Source organism: Falco rusticolus, chromosome 3 (genome assembly GCF_015220075.1).
Source record: "Falco rusticolus isolate bFalRus1 chromosome 3, bFalRus1.pri, whole genome shotgun sequence".
In the NCBI taxonomy this organism is placed as follows: Eukaryota; Metazoa; Chordata; class Aves; order Falconiformes; family Falconidae; genus Falco; species Falco rusticolus.
In genome coordinates, this window is record NC_051189.1 from 104,303,931 (window position 1) to 104,320,841 (window position 16,911).

Below are 16,911 nucleotides of genomic sequence, written 5' to 3' on the forward strand. Positions count from 1 at the left end.
ATTTGACAGGAGTTTGTTAAAGGCCTCTGAATTTACACTTCAGATGGCAAAATGTGCTCTATTTGTATTGAGCATATAGTGTGCCTATAGCACTCCTGACCCCATCCCACCCCAGTGGAGGATTTGGGTGCCGCCATCCCTGTCTCGCCATGGGTGTTGGGATGAGAGCAGGGAACCCGCTCCGGGAACGTTGTGCCCTCCTGACTCCAGACGGCCCCTGAGCCGGGGGTGTTCAGGGGTAACAGCAAACGTGGCCGAGCCTCGCCAGAGCCATGCCGTGTCCGGCCGCTGGCTTCCTTCCCTTGGCGGCACGGCTCCCAGGTCTTCGGGAGCTCGCCACCAAATTCTAGCCCTTCAACAGCGTTTGGGTACCGAGCGCCGCCCGAAGCTGCTGCCGGCGTGACATCGCACGCGCTGTCGGGACTGGGGGCCCGTGGGAGCGGGGATGCGCCAGGCACGGAGAGCATCCTCGCCAGCCGGGGGGCAGCGGGGCGCTGGCCCAGCGCGGGGGCAGCTCCGGGGGGAGCGCAGGCGGCGCGGTGCCTGCCCGGGGCCCGGCGCGGTGCCCGCCCGCCTTGTGTCACCGACCCGGCGGCCCGGGGCTCCCTCTTCCCCGGTGCCGCCGCGGCCGGGCGGGGGGCGCTGGCCCCGGAGCGGGGACGGGGCAGGAGGCGGGGCCCGGGGCCCGGGGGCGGGGCGGAGGGCGGGGATTCCGCCGCGTCACAGGGAGGGGTTTCCCCGCCGGCCCGTGGCCCAGGCGCCCCGCCGGGCGCAGCGGCGCGGGCAGTCGGTGCGGGGCCGGGGCCGCTGCGCGGAGCTCGGCGGAGCCATGACCTCCCGCAGGTAAGGGCTGAGCGCCGGGCCCCGCCGCCGGCTCGGACCTGCCCCCGCGGCGGCGGGACCCGGCTGCGGGCGGGCGGGCGGCGGGGTGCCGGGCTGCGGGCGGGCGCGGGCCGCGGCGCGGTAGCTGTGAGATCCCTGCCCCGGAGCCTCTGCCCCGGAGCCCTGCCCCAGGCCTGCCGGCTCTTCGGGCTGCCCCTGCCGCCTGTGCAGAATTGCGCTGCGTGCCCGCGGGAGAAGCCTGCTACCTTAAGGCATCATGTGTTGGCTGGCTCTGAAATCCGTGCTAGAGATGCTGAAGAGGGAATGTCAAAACGGGGCCAAGCTTTACAACTTGTTTGAAATCTCCTTGTGGGCTGTGAGCTGAGAAAAAGATACTCTGGTGCATCTGGTGCGGTGTGGGTGCCTCCCCCAGCTTCTCCCAAAGAAGCTGTTTCAGAGCTTCAGTCTCTATGTCTCGGTGGTGGCAGGAGCCTGTCTGACTTACGGGTGTCACCCTGTTCCTTCTCTGCCACAGCTTCAAAAGTGGGCACCAGCCGTCCCGGTGGATGGTCCGTTTCTGTGCCTGTTTGCCAGCCAGCTCAGGGCACCGGCTGTGCCCAGCTCCCCATGCTGCAGTGCTGGGGGGTTCTTAATACTTGGTTTGGAGGTTCTTGATTCTTGTCTGGCCTTTCACGGAGGCAGCCTTCAGGTGACCTGAAAAAAGCGGTTTGTTGCTCTTAGAAGGCAAGCGTGTTTCGAAAAACCCGGAGGAGGGTGGTGGCTGGGGAGCAGCCGTACAGCTGACCAGTCACTTCAAGCTGAGAAATGGGATCGGTTACAGGACAGGCAGTGCTTGTTTGGTTTTGGTACGGGACCGAACACGGGCAGGTCATGAGTGGGGTTTCCGCAGCCATCTCTTGGACACCTAATAACTCCCTGTTCTCCTCACACACGTTCCTGCAACACCAGGATTCAGGGGCTTGGTTGTTTTATGGTTTATTGGGTCGCTTTTTGCAGTCCAGCAGCGGCTGTCTGTCCCGTACAAGTGCTGAGACGTCTTTTGTGAATGTCTGGTTCAAAGCGTACAGGAGCATTTAGGAAGAGGCAGTGCTCATCTGGGCGGTGCCACATTAAGTTACGAAACATGCTTGCTGATGGGTGATGGAGTAAAAAGCAGAGGGCTGGGACTGTGGGCCCCTGGATTTCATTCTCTGCTCTGGTAGTGCTCTCTGTGCTCACAGGGAAGTCAATATTTGTCTACACTGCCTATACCTTGCTGGCTCCACCCTGTTGGGCAGTTACCTAGGGCAGCAGACTGCTAGAGACAGCAAAATGGTTGTAATGCTGCTGCCAGTTCAGCCCTTGCAGGAGACCTGAGAAACCTGGCTCGCTAGCAGTCCTGCTGCTGTGAAGGGGTCAGAGCCGTGTGGGCTGGCTTTTGTGCTGGGGGTTGATTGCTACCTGCATCTCTTGCCCCGTGCCTGTGCACTGGAGTGCTGGTTTTGCTGCTCCTGGTTCTGTAACGCTGTTCAGATCCTTTTCCCCCATGCTTGGCTCAGTCCCAGCCTTGTTCTCTTGGCTAGCAATGTGTAGGGCGCCTGCCAGTTTTGTATGGCATCTTTCTTGTTGGCTTGAACCCTGGCTGATGCTGTTCTCCCGCTGGCTCAAAGCACAGCCTGGTTCTGACCAGGTGGATCTGTTGAGATCAGGACCTGTGCTGGTGGAGTGTTGAGAGGCTCCAGCGGTCCCTCACAAGGGACGGTCACTGCAAGGCCCAACTGAAGTGCTAAAATAGTAGGTCCTTTGCATGCTGTTGGCATTGTACCTGCAGCCTTTCTTGCAGGTCGTTCAGGCTCGCATGGGAACCCTTGGAATTAAAGGCGCTTTGGCATTAATGGGGTTACGGGCAGACTTACAAAGGCTGGTGGTGTGGAGCTGCTGAAAGCCAGTGTACAGTTGGCCTGTTGTGCTGAAAGAGGGTGCTGCGAAGCAGGGGGATCTGCGAGGAAGCAATTTCTCAGTAGCTCTATCCCAACTGAGGTGCTGGTTCCTCTCTTCAAGGGCCACTTCTGTGGCTGCATGTTTGCCTTGCGTCAGCGGGCTGCTGTGGGGCTGACACCAGCCGCAAGTCCTGGGAGCTGGTTTGGATACAAGTGTGATTGTGGACTGGGACTCAGGTTTGGAGCCTACCTGACCTGCTACCTGTGTGCGTATTCTTTTCAAGGAAGGCATGCAAAAGGCAAAATAAACCTCTGTCTGGGTGTCTGACTTGCTTGGTAAGCTTTCCTAGTGACCGTGCCAAGGGGAGAGGTGTCAAGGACTGGCAGATGCTGGTCACACTGCTTATGGTCTTCCGAGGGGACAGCCTGGAAAGCAGCGGCCATGTGTCAGTGTGGGGTCTGTGCACATGTGTGACATGAGGGAGAATCAAGCCCTGATGCAGAAATAAAACAAGTTTGTTGCCATCAGGCTAAACCACAAAGCTGTTGCAAATACTGAGCTCCAGGCTGCTGCTATGGCCTTACTGCCTCATTTCCTAAAAACACTTGTTGAAAGAATTGACTGTTTCTTTCCCTCTCCCCGCTTTACTGGCATGTGACCTCTCAGCTGCAGGAAGGGTTTGGAGGTCAGGGGCGGACCACCCCCAGCTCGAACAGAGAAATCCTGGCTCTTCTGCAACAGCGAGAGCCTGGGAGTCTGGGTTACTGCTGCCCCTCCCCTGCTTTGGTGCGTACGTCCGCTCGGGTGCGATGAGCGGCCTTTTGCTGTCATGTAGAGATCTTGGTGGATAAACCTCACATCCCCATTGCTGATCTGCGGCTTGCAGATCCCAAATGCTTAGTTTCTTTTTCTAGAAAGGAGTTGCACTGTGTCTGGAGCACTTGGTAGGTGGCAGCTGGCTTGTGCGTTGCCCTGGTCTGCAGGGCAGGCTTCTTTACAGCCATGTTTCCTGGGATGCGATGGCTGGGAGGAAGGGAAAGTCTGGAGGAAATGAGTAAATGCCAGCTTCCAGAGCCTGATTGTCTCTCCAAAGGTTGCCCTGGTTCTGCAGGACTGAGTGCTACTGTCACAGAATTGGTGCCTGTGTGCGATAGGTTATGGAGGCTCTTCTCCTCATCGCTCTTTGTACTGTGGTTCTGGTGCTTCAAGTGCTGCTACTGCTGGTGAAGCAGGTCCTGGTGTGGAGCCTTTTATTGGTTCAGAAAGCAGGTAGCCCAACTTTTGTGATGTCCTTCACATGGCTACCAGGGCAAATTGAGAACCACCGAGAGAAATCCTTCCTGGCACCTTCTCTGGTGGAGTTGTGGCTGGATGGTTCCATGGAGCATTTGAGTCTGTACGAGTGCAAAAGTGAGCATTCAATTTTCTCACCCCAGAAAGCTGGTATCAGAACTTTTGTCATGTCCCTCACATGGTTACCAGGGCAGGGTGAGAACCACAAAGATAATTCCTTCCTGGCTGCTCCTCCATGGGAGCAATGGCTGGACATTCGGAATGTGGCTTTGGGTTCCATATGAGTAAAAAAGTGATTAGTCAATTTTCTCATCTCAGGAAGCAGGTACCCTAAGTTTAGTGATGTCCTTGACGTGGCTACTAGGGTGGGGGTGAGAAACACAAAGAAGATTCGTTCCTGGCCCCTTCTCCGGGGGAGCAGTGCCTGGATATTTCCAACGTGCGTTTCGGCTCTGTAGCAGTGTGAAAATGTGAGAACCATGAGAAAACATAGTTACTCTTTTATTGGTTCAGAAAGTGGGTAGCCCAACTTCTGTGATGCCCTTCCGATAGCAGTTACTCTCCTTGCCTGTGCATGTATGAGAGGAGCCTTCCTTCTTGGCTCCGAGGCCATGGTAGCGGTGACAGTGCTGTCTCCTCCAGGGCCACAACGTGCCTGTGTGCATTAGCCAGCTGCTGTGGGTGTGTAAAACCCCTTCGGCCCGGGTCTCCCTGCCCGTGCTCACAGCCGGCTGGAGGGATGCTGCCGCGCAGCGCCCGGAGCCCGGCTGGTTTGCACAGCTCCTGTCCTGGAGACTCTGAGGAGGGGTGGCAGGGTGAGGCTGCCCCGGGAGGGGAACGCTGAGACTGAAGGGACCAAGTCTCCAGTTCTCAGGGCAGTGGACAAGCTGGATCGCAGTGCTGGGGGGAGCGGCGCGCTGGGTGAAATGCTTCCATTGCTGTAGTAGGCTTGACAAAGAGTTGCTGAGTGGTATCTCATATCCAGAGCTGCATACGCTTGTTTGACAACTTTTTTCCTGCATTCTGATGAACCTTTTAAAAACCTAGTTTACTGCTAAGCTGAATTACTTTATCTGTGCTGATTTTATGGTGTGTTGTGGGTGGTTCCCTTGGAAGTCTCAGATCACTTGTAATGACGAGTGGAAGCAGGGCTGCTGCAGCGTGGCTGGTCAGTTGGGACTGGCCAAAGTCCTGCATGTGCTTTCTCCAGGATGGTTTACCGTCCTTGTGCAGGCCACACTGCTGTGCATCTGAGGCACCAAATGCATCCAGCTGTATCCTGAAACCTTGCTTGCTGTCCAACCTTGAGCATTTGCTGCAGGGACAGGAAATACAATGCCAGTCCCCTGACCAGCGGACTTTTTCGTGTGGCCCCAGCTTTCTTGCTCCCTTTACCAGTGAGAAAACACATGCTTCCTGCACTGAATCCAAATGTAAATATTAACCTTGAGTATTTGCAATAGCTGCTTACTTTGGCAACCTGGGTAGTGGTGGGGAGGTGGTAATTTCTGGTTCAGGAAGCAAAACCAGGTCAGTGTTTTGGCATCGTGGATATTCATCAACAAACACATCATGGGCAGAGCTTAGGGTAATGGTGGCTAGAACCAGGATGATTGCGGATCTCGCTGGCAGCAGCATGCTCAAGCCCAGGGCTGCTGCGTCTCTGAAGTGCCGGCCCAGAGTTGTAAGCTCAGAAATGTCCTCTGGCAGATTTTTGTGAGCTGTTCATTTCCACCTCTTCAGGCAGTACCTCATCACTTGGCTCTGGAGCCAGCTTGTGCTCAGCTCCAGCACAAAAAGGGTCAGTCAGCCTGGGTGGCTGGAGACAGGTCACAGCAGCAGCTTGAATTCATGCCCTGGCTTCCTTTGCGGTGGCTCGCTCAGATAAGCAGGCTTCACAAGACCTTCCCAGCAAGGCAGCTGATGCCTTTTGCTTCCCTTCTTTGCTGTGGCTGCACGCGAATCTCGGCTCAGATTTTCCCTGGTTTTCTCTCTCTGGCCAGACTGTATGAAGATGTCTTTGGACACAGGCACTATTAGTACAGGAAAATCAAAGCTTAAAGGCTTTTGTGCAGGGTTCTTGCAAATGTGTGCTGAGACTGCCCGTACGTACTCTGCCTGTGACAGGTGGGAGGTGAGAGATGAGAAATGCAGTGCAAGGAGCAGACGTGCTTTTGCACGAGGCTTTGCTGTGGTAAATGAGGATGAGAACATTGGCAGCAACTTAAATTTCACTTCAACTCCAAGCACCAGCCTCTCGTTATTTCCAGATAGGGTTGAGTTCCTACTGGAGGTCATGACAATGCATAAATACACTGTTCTCTCCCCTTTTCCAGTGACGGGAATAAGAACGGTTAATGCCCTAGCTCAAAGAGAAAACTAGCCTGCCTGGGAGAGGGTTTGGATCTGAGTGATTTCCAGTATCCTCTGGTTTTCCCAAGGCAGAAGTGAGCTGCTGTTGTTATGGTCCCAAGACAAATGAAGCGCTCTGGGCCCTGGAACGCATTTCTCGGATGCATCTGTATGTATTTCTTTTGCGGGCTGCCAAGGAGAATTCCTCGCTGTCTGCAGCGGCAGGGAAAGGCAAAGCGCACCGAAGAGGAAGCCAGTCTTCCAGCTGGTACTGCCAAAGCTGGATCAAGGGCGAGTTTCCTTTGTGGCTGGGTGGTACTGGAGCTGCTCGCTGCTGCTTCCAGCAGGCTTTAAATTAATTGGGTTTCTAGGAGACGATTCTTCTCGGGAGCCTCAGAGGCACCTGAATGAATGAATCGGAGCTTTGTGGTCCAGCGGAGCTCTGCCAGCGGCAGGCCGTAGCCAGCTGGACTCGCCCAGGTGTCCAGGTGCAGGTCTCGCTCGGCATGGAGCTGCGTGACCACTGCAAGCCAGCCCATAGGCATGGGGGAAGCTGCTCCCAGTGCCCACAGTGCCTGAGCTGCCCCTGCAACGAGAGCCTTCTCCCCCAAGGATGGCTCAGCTGGCCAAGGCACACGGTGGGGACCCAGCAGAAGCGTGCCTGTGGCTCTGTGGCCAGAGCTGCTGCTCCTCAGAAAGCGGGACGGAGTCTCAGTGCCATGAGCATGGCCACAGAAAACCTGCGCTCGTGCAGTCCCAGAGCCTGACTGGAGACACTTCTTGGTGTGCAAAGGGCAAGCATTGGTCTTCCTCTGCTCAGCAAGGCAAACCCTGCTCTCATTGCAGCTTTTCCCAGCAATGGCCTTTCACTACGTGCTGGATCTCTCCCTGATGCCATCTAAGGCAGCTGGAGGGAACGTTTGTATCCTGTAACTGGGGCTTTGTCTTGTTGATCCAATTTGAAAAGGACTGGCCTAGCCAACGGGCTCCTTATCCCTAGTGCTGATCACCCCGTCACTCCCTGAGCAAACCAGCACCCTGGTCCCACTATGGGAGGGTCTTGCAAGTGAGGAACCTGGAGCTGAGAGTTCTTCTGTTCCAGCTGGCGACCGCTTTTAGTACCTGCCATCTCATCACCTGTCTCCATAGTGTCTCTGTGGTGTTCACCCTCCCCTCCCTTGCAGTGGTAGATGCCCTTTGATTCCCAATGGCTCATTAAAAACTTACTTCCCCAATGCTGATACTTGGGTTTCTATCCTGCCCTGAGGGATGAACAAAGCTAACACCTATTTCCAAGCTAGAAAATGGGCCCACACCCTCGGCTGAGTGGAGGGGAGGAGAACTCCTAAGGCTGCAGTTCTTTAAGCAGAGATTAATCCTTTTTCTGCAGTAGGAATGGGTTTATTCTGTTGCTTTTTTCACTGCCTTGACCCCAAATGGCAGTGGTTTGGGCAGGGCTGCACGTGCTACCTTCTGATGTGAGTGGTGGGGAGGGATGGAAAGTGGCTTCTGCAGTCCAATTGCATGTTCCAGGAAATGTGCGTAGGATGGAGCCTAATCAGATTACGGGGCTGGTCTGGTTTGCAGGCTTCCTGCATGAGTCTGAAGGGAAGAAGGAAATTCTTTGCATTAAACCAAGCTGGAAATCAGGAACTGTGTGCTTCCTGTATACGCGTTTTTTTTCTGCATAATAGTTCATCATGCGTGCTGGTATCAATATTCTCTCCAAAGACCCCTGCCTGATTGCAGTGGATGAGGGACATACCTGGAAGAGACGAACACTGCAGCATCTCCTCCTGAACTTTCATTGTCAACAGGTTCCCAAGGCAGGTCACATGCGGAAAAGGATGTTGCCATGATCCCGCAGCATAAAAGCATCTGTCAGGTGGCCTGGGATGTGTGTGACTGAGTATCGGCTCTGGGGCCTTGGAGGAGCAGGGCTGTACCTTGCGCCCCTTTGGCTCTGCGTTGGAGATTGTCTGGACTGACACAGAACTTTTCATGTGACAAGAGAAAACATCATCCTCTGCTGCATTTTCTTTGAAATGCCCTTGTGATTGTTAATGTGGGGATGGCTCAGTCTCTCCATACTGCAGCCCCAGCCTTTCTGCTCTGCTCTGTCTGTCTGGCCCCTCGTTCTGCCCAGAAGAGGCTGTGAGACCTCCATGGACCCCTGTCTGGGAGACAGATGAGCTCTGTTCTGTCCCCATCACCAGGAGCAGTGAGCGGGCTCCTGAAGTGCCTTGAGGAGGAGGTCACCCAGTCCAGCCGTGGCTGCTGGCTCCCGTTGCTTGTGGCTGCTGGCAGGAGCATGTGCATGCCCAGGGGTGAATCACAGCCAGCATTCCCTACAGCCCACTTTGCCAGGGTTTAAGGGCTGGGGAAAGCCTCTCACAGCAGGGGTGATCAAGTTTATCTTCCTTGTTGCAGCTTCTTGGTGTGGAAAAGAAGCACTGGGGGAGGAAGAGGGTGAGCTGAGTTTCTAGGCTGGGCTGGGGTTCACTGCAGCGGTCCTGATTACATTATCAGGTGAAGAGCCCTGTCTCTGAGCAAGTATCTACTCGAGGTTTCCTGTGCACAAAGCTGGTGGGGGAGGTTCCCAGCCTGTGCTTGCTGTGGCTGGTATCTCTTGATCTCCCCAAGGAAAATGCCAGCACAGGCGTGGGACTGCTTGCTGACCTGGGAGAAAAGGCACCAAAGGCAGGGAAAGGCACATGCCAAATGCAGGCAGTCTCCATGTGCACCTCCACGTGGTCCCTCTCATGCACAGACATGGGGTTGCTGTGCAGGTTTCCAGTGTCTTGGGCAGCAGTCTCCACTGCCATGCTGAGGCAGGATGAGTTTCTCGGTTTCATCCTACAGTCCAGGCGATCCTCATGCCTCTGCGTCACCTTTCATGTTAGCTGGAAGATGTCTGTGCTGTTGATGCACAAGGGCTTTTCGTGCAATCCCATCCTTTCCTTTTCCTATCCAGCTGAGGAAGGACCTGCCTGAGACCTTAGGATAATAAGGTCTGGAAATTCCTCCTATTCCCAAAGTACCGTCATTTATCTGGACAGTTTACTGTGACTCTATTTAGCTGCCTGCTAATCTCCTGTGGGTGCGACAAAAGGGGTTTTTTCACTTTAAATTGCATTGCAATAGCCTGCACCAGAACAGCTAGATAAGAAGGCTTCTCCTTGTGAGCAGATGCAGAACAAGAAGTCTACTGCTCTATGCTGGGGTGGAGGAGCTGTGTGAGAGTGGAGAACCAGCTGCCTGGAGTTGGCAGGAGGAGAGAGGCTGTCTTTCATCTGGTCAGGCCAGGGAGCCCTTCTCCATACCTGGCCATGCCTCTCCCCTTTCCACTGGGCTGCTGCTTCCAGCGCTGGGCTGCTTCCTAGCTCTGTCCCTGGGGTGCTGAAACTGAGAATAAGGCTGCAAACTGCAGTTCACGTCTGTGGTGCCTAAGAGAATGTGGCTTCCCCTAGCCCCCCACCCCCCAAATGCTACGTTTTGCAAGTTCCATGTTTGGTCAGACTGAACGTACCAGTTAGCTTTCAAGGGAACTGTCTCTCCCCAGCCCTGGACCCAGCCGAGGGGAGCTGACTGAGGGCAGCCTGCACAGCACCCCAAGGAGACAGTTCCCTTTCCCTCCCATGGCCCTGTGCTCCATCCAGGGTGGCACAGCCGTGCCAACCAGGGTCTTTGGTCCCCCTTCCCACCCTGCACGGAAAACCCTGTTTCCTTCTTCCTCGCTTTCTGGGGTGCAGCTCACCTCTGTCAGAGCGTGAGCTGGTAAGAGCAGCAGAGATGAGCAGTTTGGACTCTCTGGCTTGACATGGTGATGCATTTGAGGAGAGGGGCACTGAGGGTGCCAAGAGGATGACAAAAAAATGGTAAAAGACCTGCCTTAAAAATACGAATCGGACACAGGCAGGGGATTGGAACGTGCAGCTTCCCCGCTGCTCCAACGAGCTTTTGAAGTATTTGTAAAAGCTGCATGATTCCAGTCTGGGAAACTGAGGGCAGACCTGCTCTCAGTGACAGGGCGGTAAGCAGTCAGCAGTACCACCAGCCGTTGTGCCGGGGCTCTCTGCTAGATGCTACCTCCAGGGTAAGGGTGGGATTGCTCGCAGGCTAGGGCTTTGCTGCAGCTTGCCATTGCCCTCCACCGCCTGCCACGCTGGGCACGTGGCAGGGGGAAGCTGACGGCTTCAGCAGCCTTGGGAGTTGGGGTACCTGCGGGTACTTGACACAGGCAGAGGAGAGCCCATCCCTCAGGACATGTTATTTGGCCTTGGGGATTTCAAGAGGGTGGGAAGGTGACAAAGATTTAATTTCAAAACAACAAAAAGTCCCCTTTCACACCCTTGAGCAGCATCCCTACCAGTAAGGTAGTTGCCAGGGCTATATTTGCCTTTGGCTTGGTTTTTTTTGGGGGTAGGTTTTTGTTTGTTTGTTTGTTCCCCCCCTTCCTCCCACCCTCCTGAATATTTCCATCAGTCTCCTCTCTAAGAAGTTAAGAAGTCCTGCCACTGATTAATTCTAAATATATCTGTGGTATTTTTTTTACTCTCCAATTCTTCAAGATGTATCTAGTTAAAAAATAGCCTTGGCGACTCTTCAAAGGGGACGTGGGCCTGCTATGGGTTATATTTTTGTCTTGTCACCCTGCCCGGGTCCAAAATAAACCTCCTCATTTTTAATTAGCTCGTCAGGTTATATAATCCTGAAAGCTGAGGATTTCTGCACTCAGCAGGAATGCACGTGATGCCGTGGGCTCAGGCAGACCATGGCAGGCAAAGGTGGTGTGTCAGGGTAGGGGCAACACAGCAGGAATCTCCTCTCCTCCTGCTGGTCCTGGAGCCAAGTGGGAGGGAGCCTGGGGAAGCCAAGATGCTGTAGCATAAGGCTTTGCTCTTCCTTGCTTCCTTATTGCCTTGTTTATTTTGTTGTGGTACTTGGAGAGACATCTGCTGAGTGAGGAAGGGCCTGGTTCATGGTGAAAGCTCCTGGGCTGTCTGTGCTGCCTTGGGGGCTGCTCTTGGTTTTCCTCTGCGCCTGGGAGGATGGATCAGGGGTTTTCTGCCCTTGGCATCATCCTAACGATAAGTCGGTTTACTTCTGGCTGGGTGGAGCCCACTTGTTTTCCCATAGCCCGGGTCTGAATGCTTAAGCGTTATCCAACTCTCGTCATCCCACGTGAAAGGTGGGAGCCAAATGATTCCCTCTCTCTGCTGCTGTCAGGTGCAGCGCCTCTGGCCCGACTGCTGCTGCTTTGCTTGCTCTCAAAACATTCCTGTGGAGTGCCAGCCTGAGGACTGCTGCTGTAGAAAGTGGCCATCCTTGGGGTTTGCATGGGCAAGCCTAACTGATTCTCCAGGTTCTTATACTCAAAACGACCCTGGTCATCCGATGTGGGGGCGATCTCCTTGCATGAGCGTGCAGCGGCCATCTGCTCATTCCAGGTGCTTCCCTGCACTCACCAAGGTGGCTCATCCCAAGCTTCTCTTCAACCTCTCCCAACGGATACCCCAGAAGATGAGCAGGCCATGCCAAGGGAGCAGCGCCTGTTTGCTCTGCGCAGCTTTAAAAACTGTCTAACCACCAGATGGAGCAAAGGAACTTAAAAGAGCCAGGCTGGCACTTCGGCAGGGGGCTGCCCTTGGGCACTGAGGTGTAACCACTGCCCTGGGGGCAGCTGCTGTGCCTCTGCCTTGCCAGGCTTTGTGTTGACTTCCTTCTCTCTAGCCTTTCCCTAGGAGACAGGGCTCAGGATCATCCTGGAGGCTGTCTTGGCAAGCTGGGTGTGTTGACTTCTTTCTTTCCCTAGAAGGCAGGGCTCAGGGTTGTCCTGGGGGCTGTCTTGGCAAGAGGGCAGGTAGGTGCAGCTGCGTGTGCATCGCAAGCCTGTTACTTGCCCTTTGGTCATGACCTGCCATACAGACTGCAGATCCCACTCCCTGGCATGTCTTTAGTCAGGGCTTATTCCAATCTGTGCAAGGGAAGGATGTGCTGCAATAGCAATGCCCCTTTGCTCTCTGAGTTGCACCGACCCACCGCCTGCTGTCATCTGTGTCTCAGAACAGAGTTTCAGTCCTGCTCTGGGGAAGGCTGGAACGCGGGGGTGTAAGTATTTGTTGCTGCTGTAGCTTTAAAGCAGTGGAAACTTTCAGTGTTGTCATCATGATGGTCAAAGCTAAGAGGAACTGGTGTACTTCAACAAGTGCAATTTAGCGAGGAGGGCATGGTTTTGAAGTGTTTGACTGGGTTGAAACTGGCCAGTTTTGGTGTCCCTCCTGACCTCTGGGAGAAGAGGGATACAATGCATCTCTGGGATCTGAACAGACTTCTCCAAACCTTAACCCCCTAGCTTGGTGTTGAGCGGAGCTGGGCATAAGCCACAGAAATAAGGGTCATCAGACTGATGTAAATGAAAATGGGCTGGTGTTTCCCACGGCTGTGTTTAGATGAGTGCCTCAGAGCAGCCAGCTGCTGGTCGTGGGACAGGTAGTAGTGCAGGCTGTCTGCATATGGTCCCTCCTGTGTGATAAGCCATCCTACGAACCATCAGCTCCTGCAGCTGGGGTGGTGGCATCAGCCGGGGCAGCCTTCCCACCTTTTGTCACCTTGCACTTCATGCACAGATGTTGGGGCAGCGACTCTGTCTAATGTAAAGGCAGACAGCCATTTCTTGTCTCCTCTTTGGCTTATACAACTATTTATCCCAGAAGAAGGCTCTTGCCTCAGCCGCTGCAGGTTTACTTGGGTCAGGGCACAGGGTTCTGGCCAGCGTGTTGGGGGAGGAGGGAACACTGAACAGGCTTCTGCACAAAGGGATGGCTAAAGAGCAGCGAGGAGCGTGATGCTGTCAGGCAGAGACTACATGAGAAAGCTGAGATGTAGTCTGAACTCTGTGAAGAACCCTCACTGTGACAATGAAGCACCTTAACAAAGCATACAGGAGAGGGCTTGAGGAAGAGAGCGCAGGACCTCATGCAAACTGCTGCCCTAGCTCTAGCAGTCTGGTTTCAAACGATAAATGTCCTGTGGGTTATATTTAAACACAGCATCCTGAAGGCTCAATTAGAGATTTTTGACCAGTGCTGAGTAGGTGGGAAGACTTGAAATCAGTGAGTCCGGGTGATGCTGAAGAAAGCGGAGGTGTCTCCTTGCTCAGCATTCTCCCCCAGCCCTGCGATGGGTGCCCTCCGTGGCTGCTTCCCGCGTGCTGCTGGCGGGTCGGCTCCTTCATCCCGGGAGCAGCGAAGAGTGCGATGTGGGAGCTGCCGGGAGCAGGGGCTGCGCAGCCCTTCGCAGCAGTAGCTTGCAGCAGGCGTGGGCGATACACGTCTTCCACACGCAGGCTTTGCTGCCGTCTGCACCCTTCACAAAGGAAGGGAATGGAAGTCTGGCCTCTGTATACGGGACTGACGGGGTTTGGGCACTGCTACGGTTTCACGAGACACAAGTTTTAGTCCCATGTTAGTTTGCTTCTAGCACTGAGCTCCGAGGCCTCAGCAACAGAAGAGCTCTGTGGGCAGTCTGTCTAAACATGGTAGGACACATGTATTGTGGAGAGGGAAGACTCGGCTCCACAGGAGGCCAGCACAATGTAACCTGCTTCCCCCCCCCTCCTTTTTGCTGTATCATTGCAGCTGTTATCTCTGGCATCTCTTGTGTCTGACCATTGGTGGGTAGTGCTGTCTGCCTACACGAGCAGAGGAAAATCACGAGTGTTAAGTAGGAAACTGGTGTATATTTTAAAGCACAGGTTTGCTCGGAAGTTCTGGCAGTAAATAAAGAAAAGTCCTCTTCTAGTTGTGAAACTGTTGATGCCTTTGATAGCTAGATGCAGATCCTTGGCAGAACGTGGCTTGTTTTCCAGTGTTGCTTTCAGCCTTGGAATGACGACAGAGAGCTAGGATGCATTTTTATTCCTTGGATATTTTGTTGTGTGTCATCAGAAGAGTTTGCCTGTTGGCTGTTCGGGTAATCGCAGCAGAAGATCTGTCTTCTGCTGGTAATCTAGGGATAAGAAGAGAGCTCAAGTGCCAGTTCCAAGCAATGCCCTTCCCAGAGACAGCAAAGTGTTTTGAGGCTGTACTACTGTGTAGAATCCTCCTTTTCCTACTAGCGCAGCATTGGCTTCTATGAGAAGAGATGCAGAAATATCCCTGAAAAAGGGGCCTCCTGGGTTTGTAAGTACTGTGCAGGGCTGGCCATGAGCCATGGCTTAGAGTTGCTTTTCCAGGACTTGCATATTATGGAACACAACATTGCTGGGCGTAGGGAGTGACCCAGAGAAATGGAGAAAGGATGAAAAAGCAGATCCAGGAGCCAGTGCAGCCTCGTGCAGAATGGCCATGCTAAGCCTCCCTGGCACTTTAAAGGCTGTCTAGGGTCCATGGGAGCTTAAAAGCCTTCACCAGCATAGGAACCAAGGGCAGGCAGCTTGCACGGGAGCAGCGGTTGGTGTTTTTTACTCTTTGACACCTCTGCAGTGTGTGCTGCCTGTGTTCACTCCAAGATGCAGTAAAGGTTGTTTCCAAATGCTGAAACCTCACCAAATCCAGGGAAAACTATGGCAGGAACATTGCTCGTTTGGGGTGCTGTTTGGTGGCTGCTGTACAGAGTGGCATCTGTTCAGGATGGTGGCATTGTCAGGGAAGCTACAATGCTCGCATGAGAAAGTAGGGATGACAGGTTCTGGCTGAGCAGATGTCTTATGGCAGTTAACCTAGGAAACATCGAAACTCTGCCTCTAGTCTGGACGCCTCCCTTTTGCCCATCATAGCTGGCACAGCAGGAGCTGCAGAGGGGGTACTGAACTGCGCTGAGTAAAGGGAAGGTGCAGTGCTAGTGCTGCCCTGCCACTGACGCTTTGCATGTCCTGCAGCAAAGCATTTCAGCCTCAGCACCTCACTGCCCCAACTGCAGCGTTCCAAGGTCCCCATGTGAAGTGTTGTTCTGAGGGCTGTCCCCACCACCTGCATCTGGCACCTGGGGAAGCTCGGCACTACCAGAGGGCTGCCTGGATTTTCTGCGCTAGCCGGAATTACACCCCTGAGTTGCTCTCAGTCTCCCTCTGGGGTTGTTAGTTTTTCCTCCTGATTTGGAAGTAAGCATCCTTCTTGAGGTTAAGAGCTGCTCTTCCTACTCTAGCAGGATGGGAAGTCCAGCTCTTGTTCTAGGAGCCACTTGGGTGGGGGCAAACCCTAAAACCAGACTGAGCTCCGTTCTGTTCACCTCCTGCCCCCCTCCCCGAGACCAGCCAGGCTCTGCGGGGCAGTCCCCAGTCCCACCCAGCATTTCCGAGCTCGCTGCAGCGAGACAGGGCTTCCAGCGTGCTCAGCTTTGCTCTGCGGTTGAGTCTGTTGGTGATCTCTAATCCCCTCTGTGCCTCAGCTGCTCCGCTGGCACATTAAAGGCTAGCCGCAGAGCAACCATAATTGTGCTAAGTGTCTGTGGGATAATGGACTAAATACTCAGGATGGCAGAGGCAGCCGCATTCCCAGCTATTTAATACCTTGACTGATGTATATTTAGTTGTTTGCCAGCCCACAGGAGGACAGCTTTCTGAGCCCTTGTTTCTCCTGCTCTATGAAGCTGGTGACAGAAGGGTGTTAAAGAATGAGGTAGGAGTGAGCTATTTGGCCAGTCATGCGGTTGCAGGGCCGTAATGATCCCAGGATTGCTAGGACTGGGTGTTGTGGTCTTCCTCCCTAGCTTGCTGAGGCAAGAGCGGGAGATTGGTGGGTTTGGGCTCCATTTGGAAGAGTGGAGTTGTCCTCTGTCACTGCCGCCTTTAGTTTCTGGCAGGACTGAGAACACAAGTTTTTTCTGCCCAGGCGTGGCCTGAGGAAAGGTCTGTGTGCCTGAAAGCTTGTCTATATTTTCCAATTATATCATCTGATCTAATAAAAGATGTTATTTCTCCCTCTAAGCCTTGCTATCTCCACGTTAAGCCCTGGACCTGGACCTGTTGAGATGCTTGGGCTGTCTAACTTGAGGCACCTGTGCTAAGTGGTAATGGGTGCCCTGTCTGGGCAGAGGGAACTGGGTTCTGCTCTGCATCACCCTCAGGAAGTGACTGTTTCTCTCCGCGCCTGAACGAAGGGACTGGACTCTTAACTTGGGTGCCTTACAGCTATGTGGTCTACACGCTCCCGTCAACCGTCCAGAAAAAGCGACCTCAGAAGGGCTGTGTAGAAACATTTCTGAGCTTGAGGTACAGCTGTCTTAACGTGCTGCTTAACGTGGCGAGCAGGGCAGCGTGTTTCCCCCAGGAGCGGAGAGATAAGGTGCCCAAGGGTTATGTATGAACCCTGCTTGGGGGGCAGAGGAGGTGAGTCAGAGCCAAATGAAGGGATTGCTTTTGAAGCCGAAATTAGGAGACCCCAAAAAGCAAGCAGGGATGCAAAGATGTTTTGGGGCATCTGAGTAGCTTGAAGATTTTTCCCAAAAGGAGTGTGGCAGTCCTGTTCCCGGCAGGAGCAGAGCCCGGACCCGGGAGCTGGT

The 16,911-nt window shown here is 54.1% G+C and overlaps 1 protein-coding gene across 1 annotated transcript in view; it reads left to right on the forward strand.

Moving 5' to 3' along the window:
- Positions 1-740: 740 nt before the first annotated feature.
- The window catches only part of LOC119144991 (tyrosine-protein phosphatase non-receptor type 11-like), a 57,935-nt gene continuing 41,764 nt past the window's right edge, over positions 741-16,911 (forward strand). Inside the window, exon 1 of the mRNA XM_037380986.1 lies at positions 741-843. Coding sequence (XP_037236883.1) covers positions 830-843 — 14 coding nt within the window. The 5' untranslated portion in view covers positions 741-829. The remainder of the gene's footprint in view (positions 844-16,911) is intronic.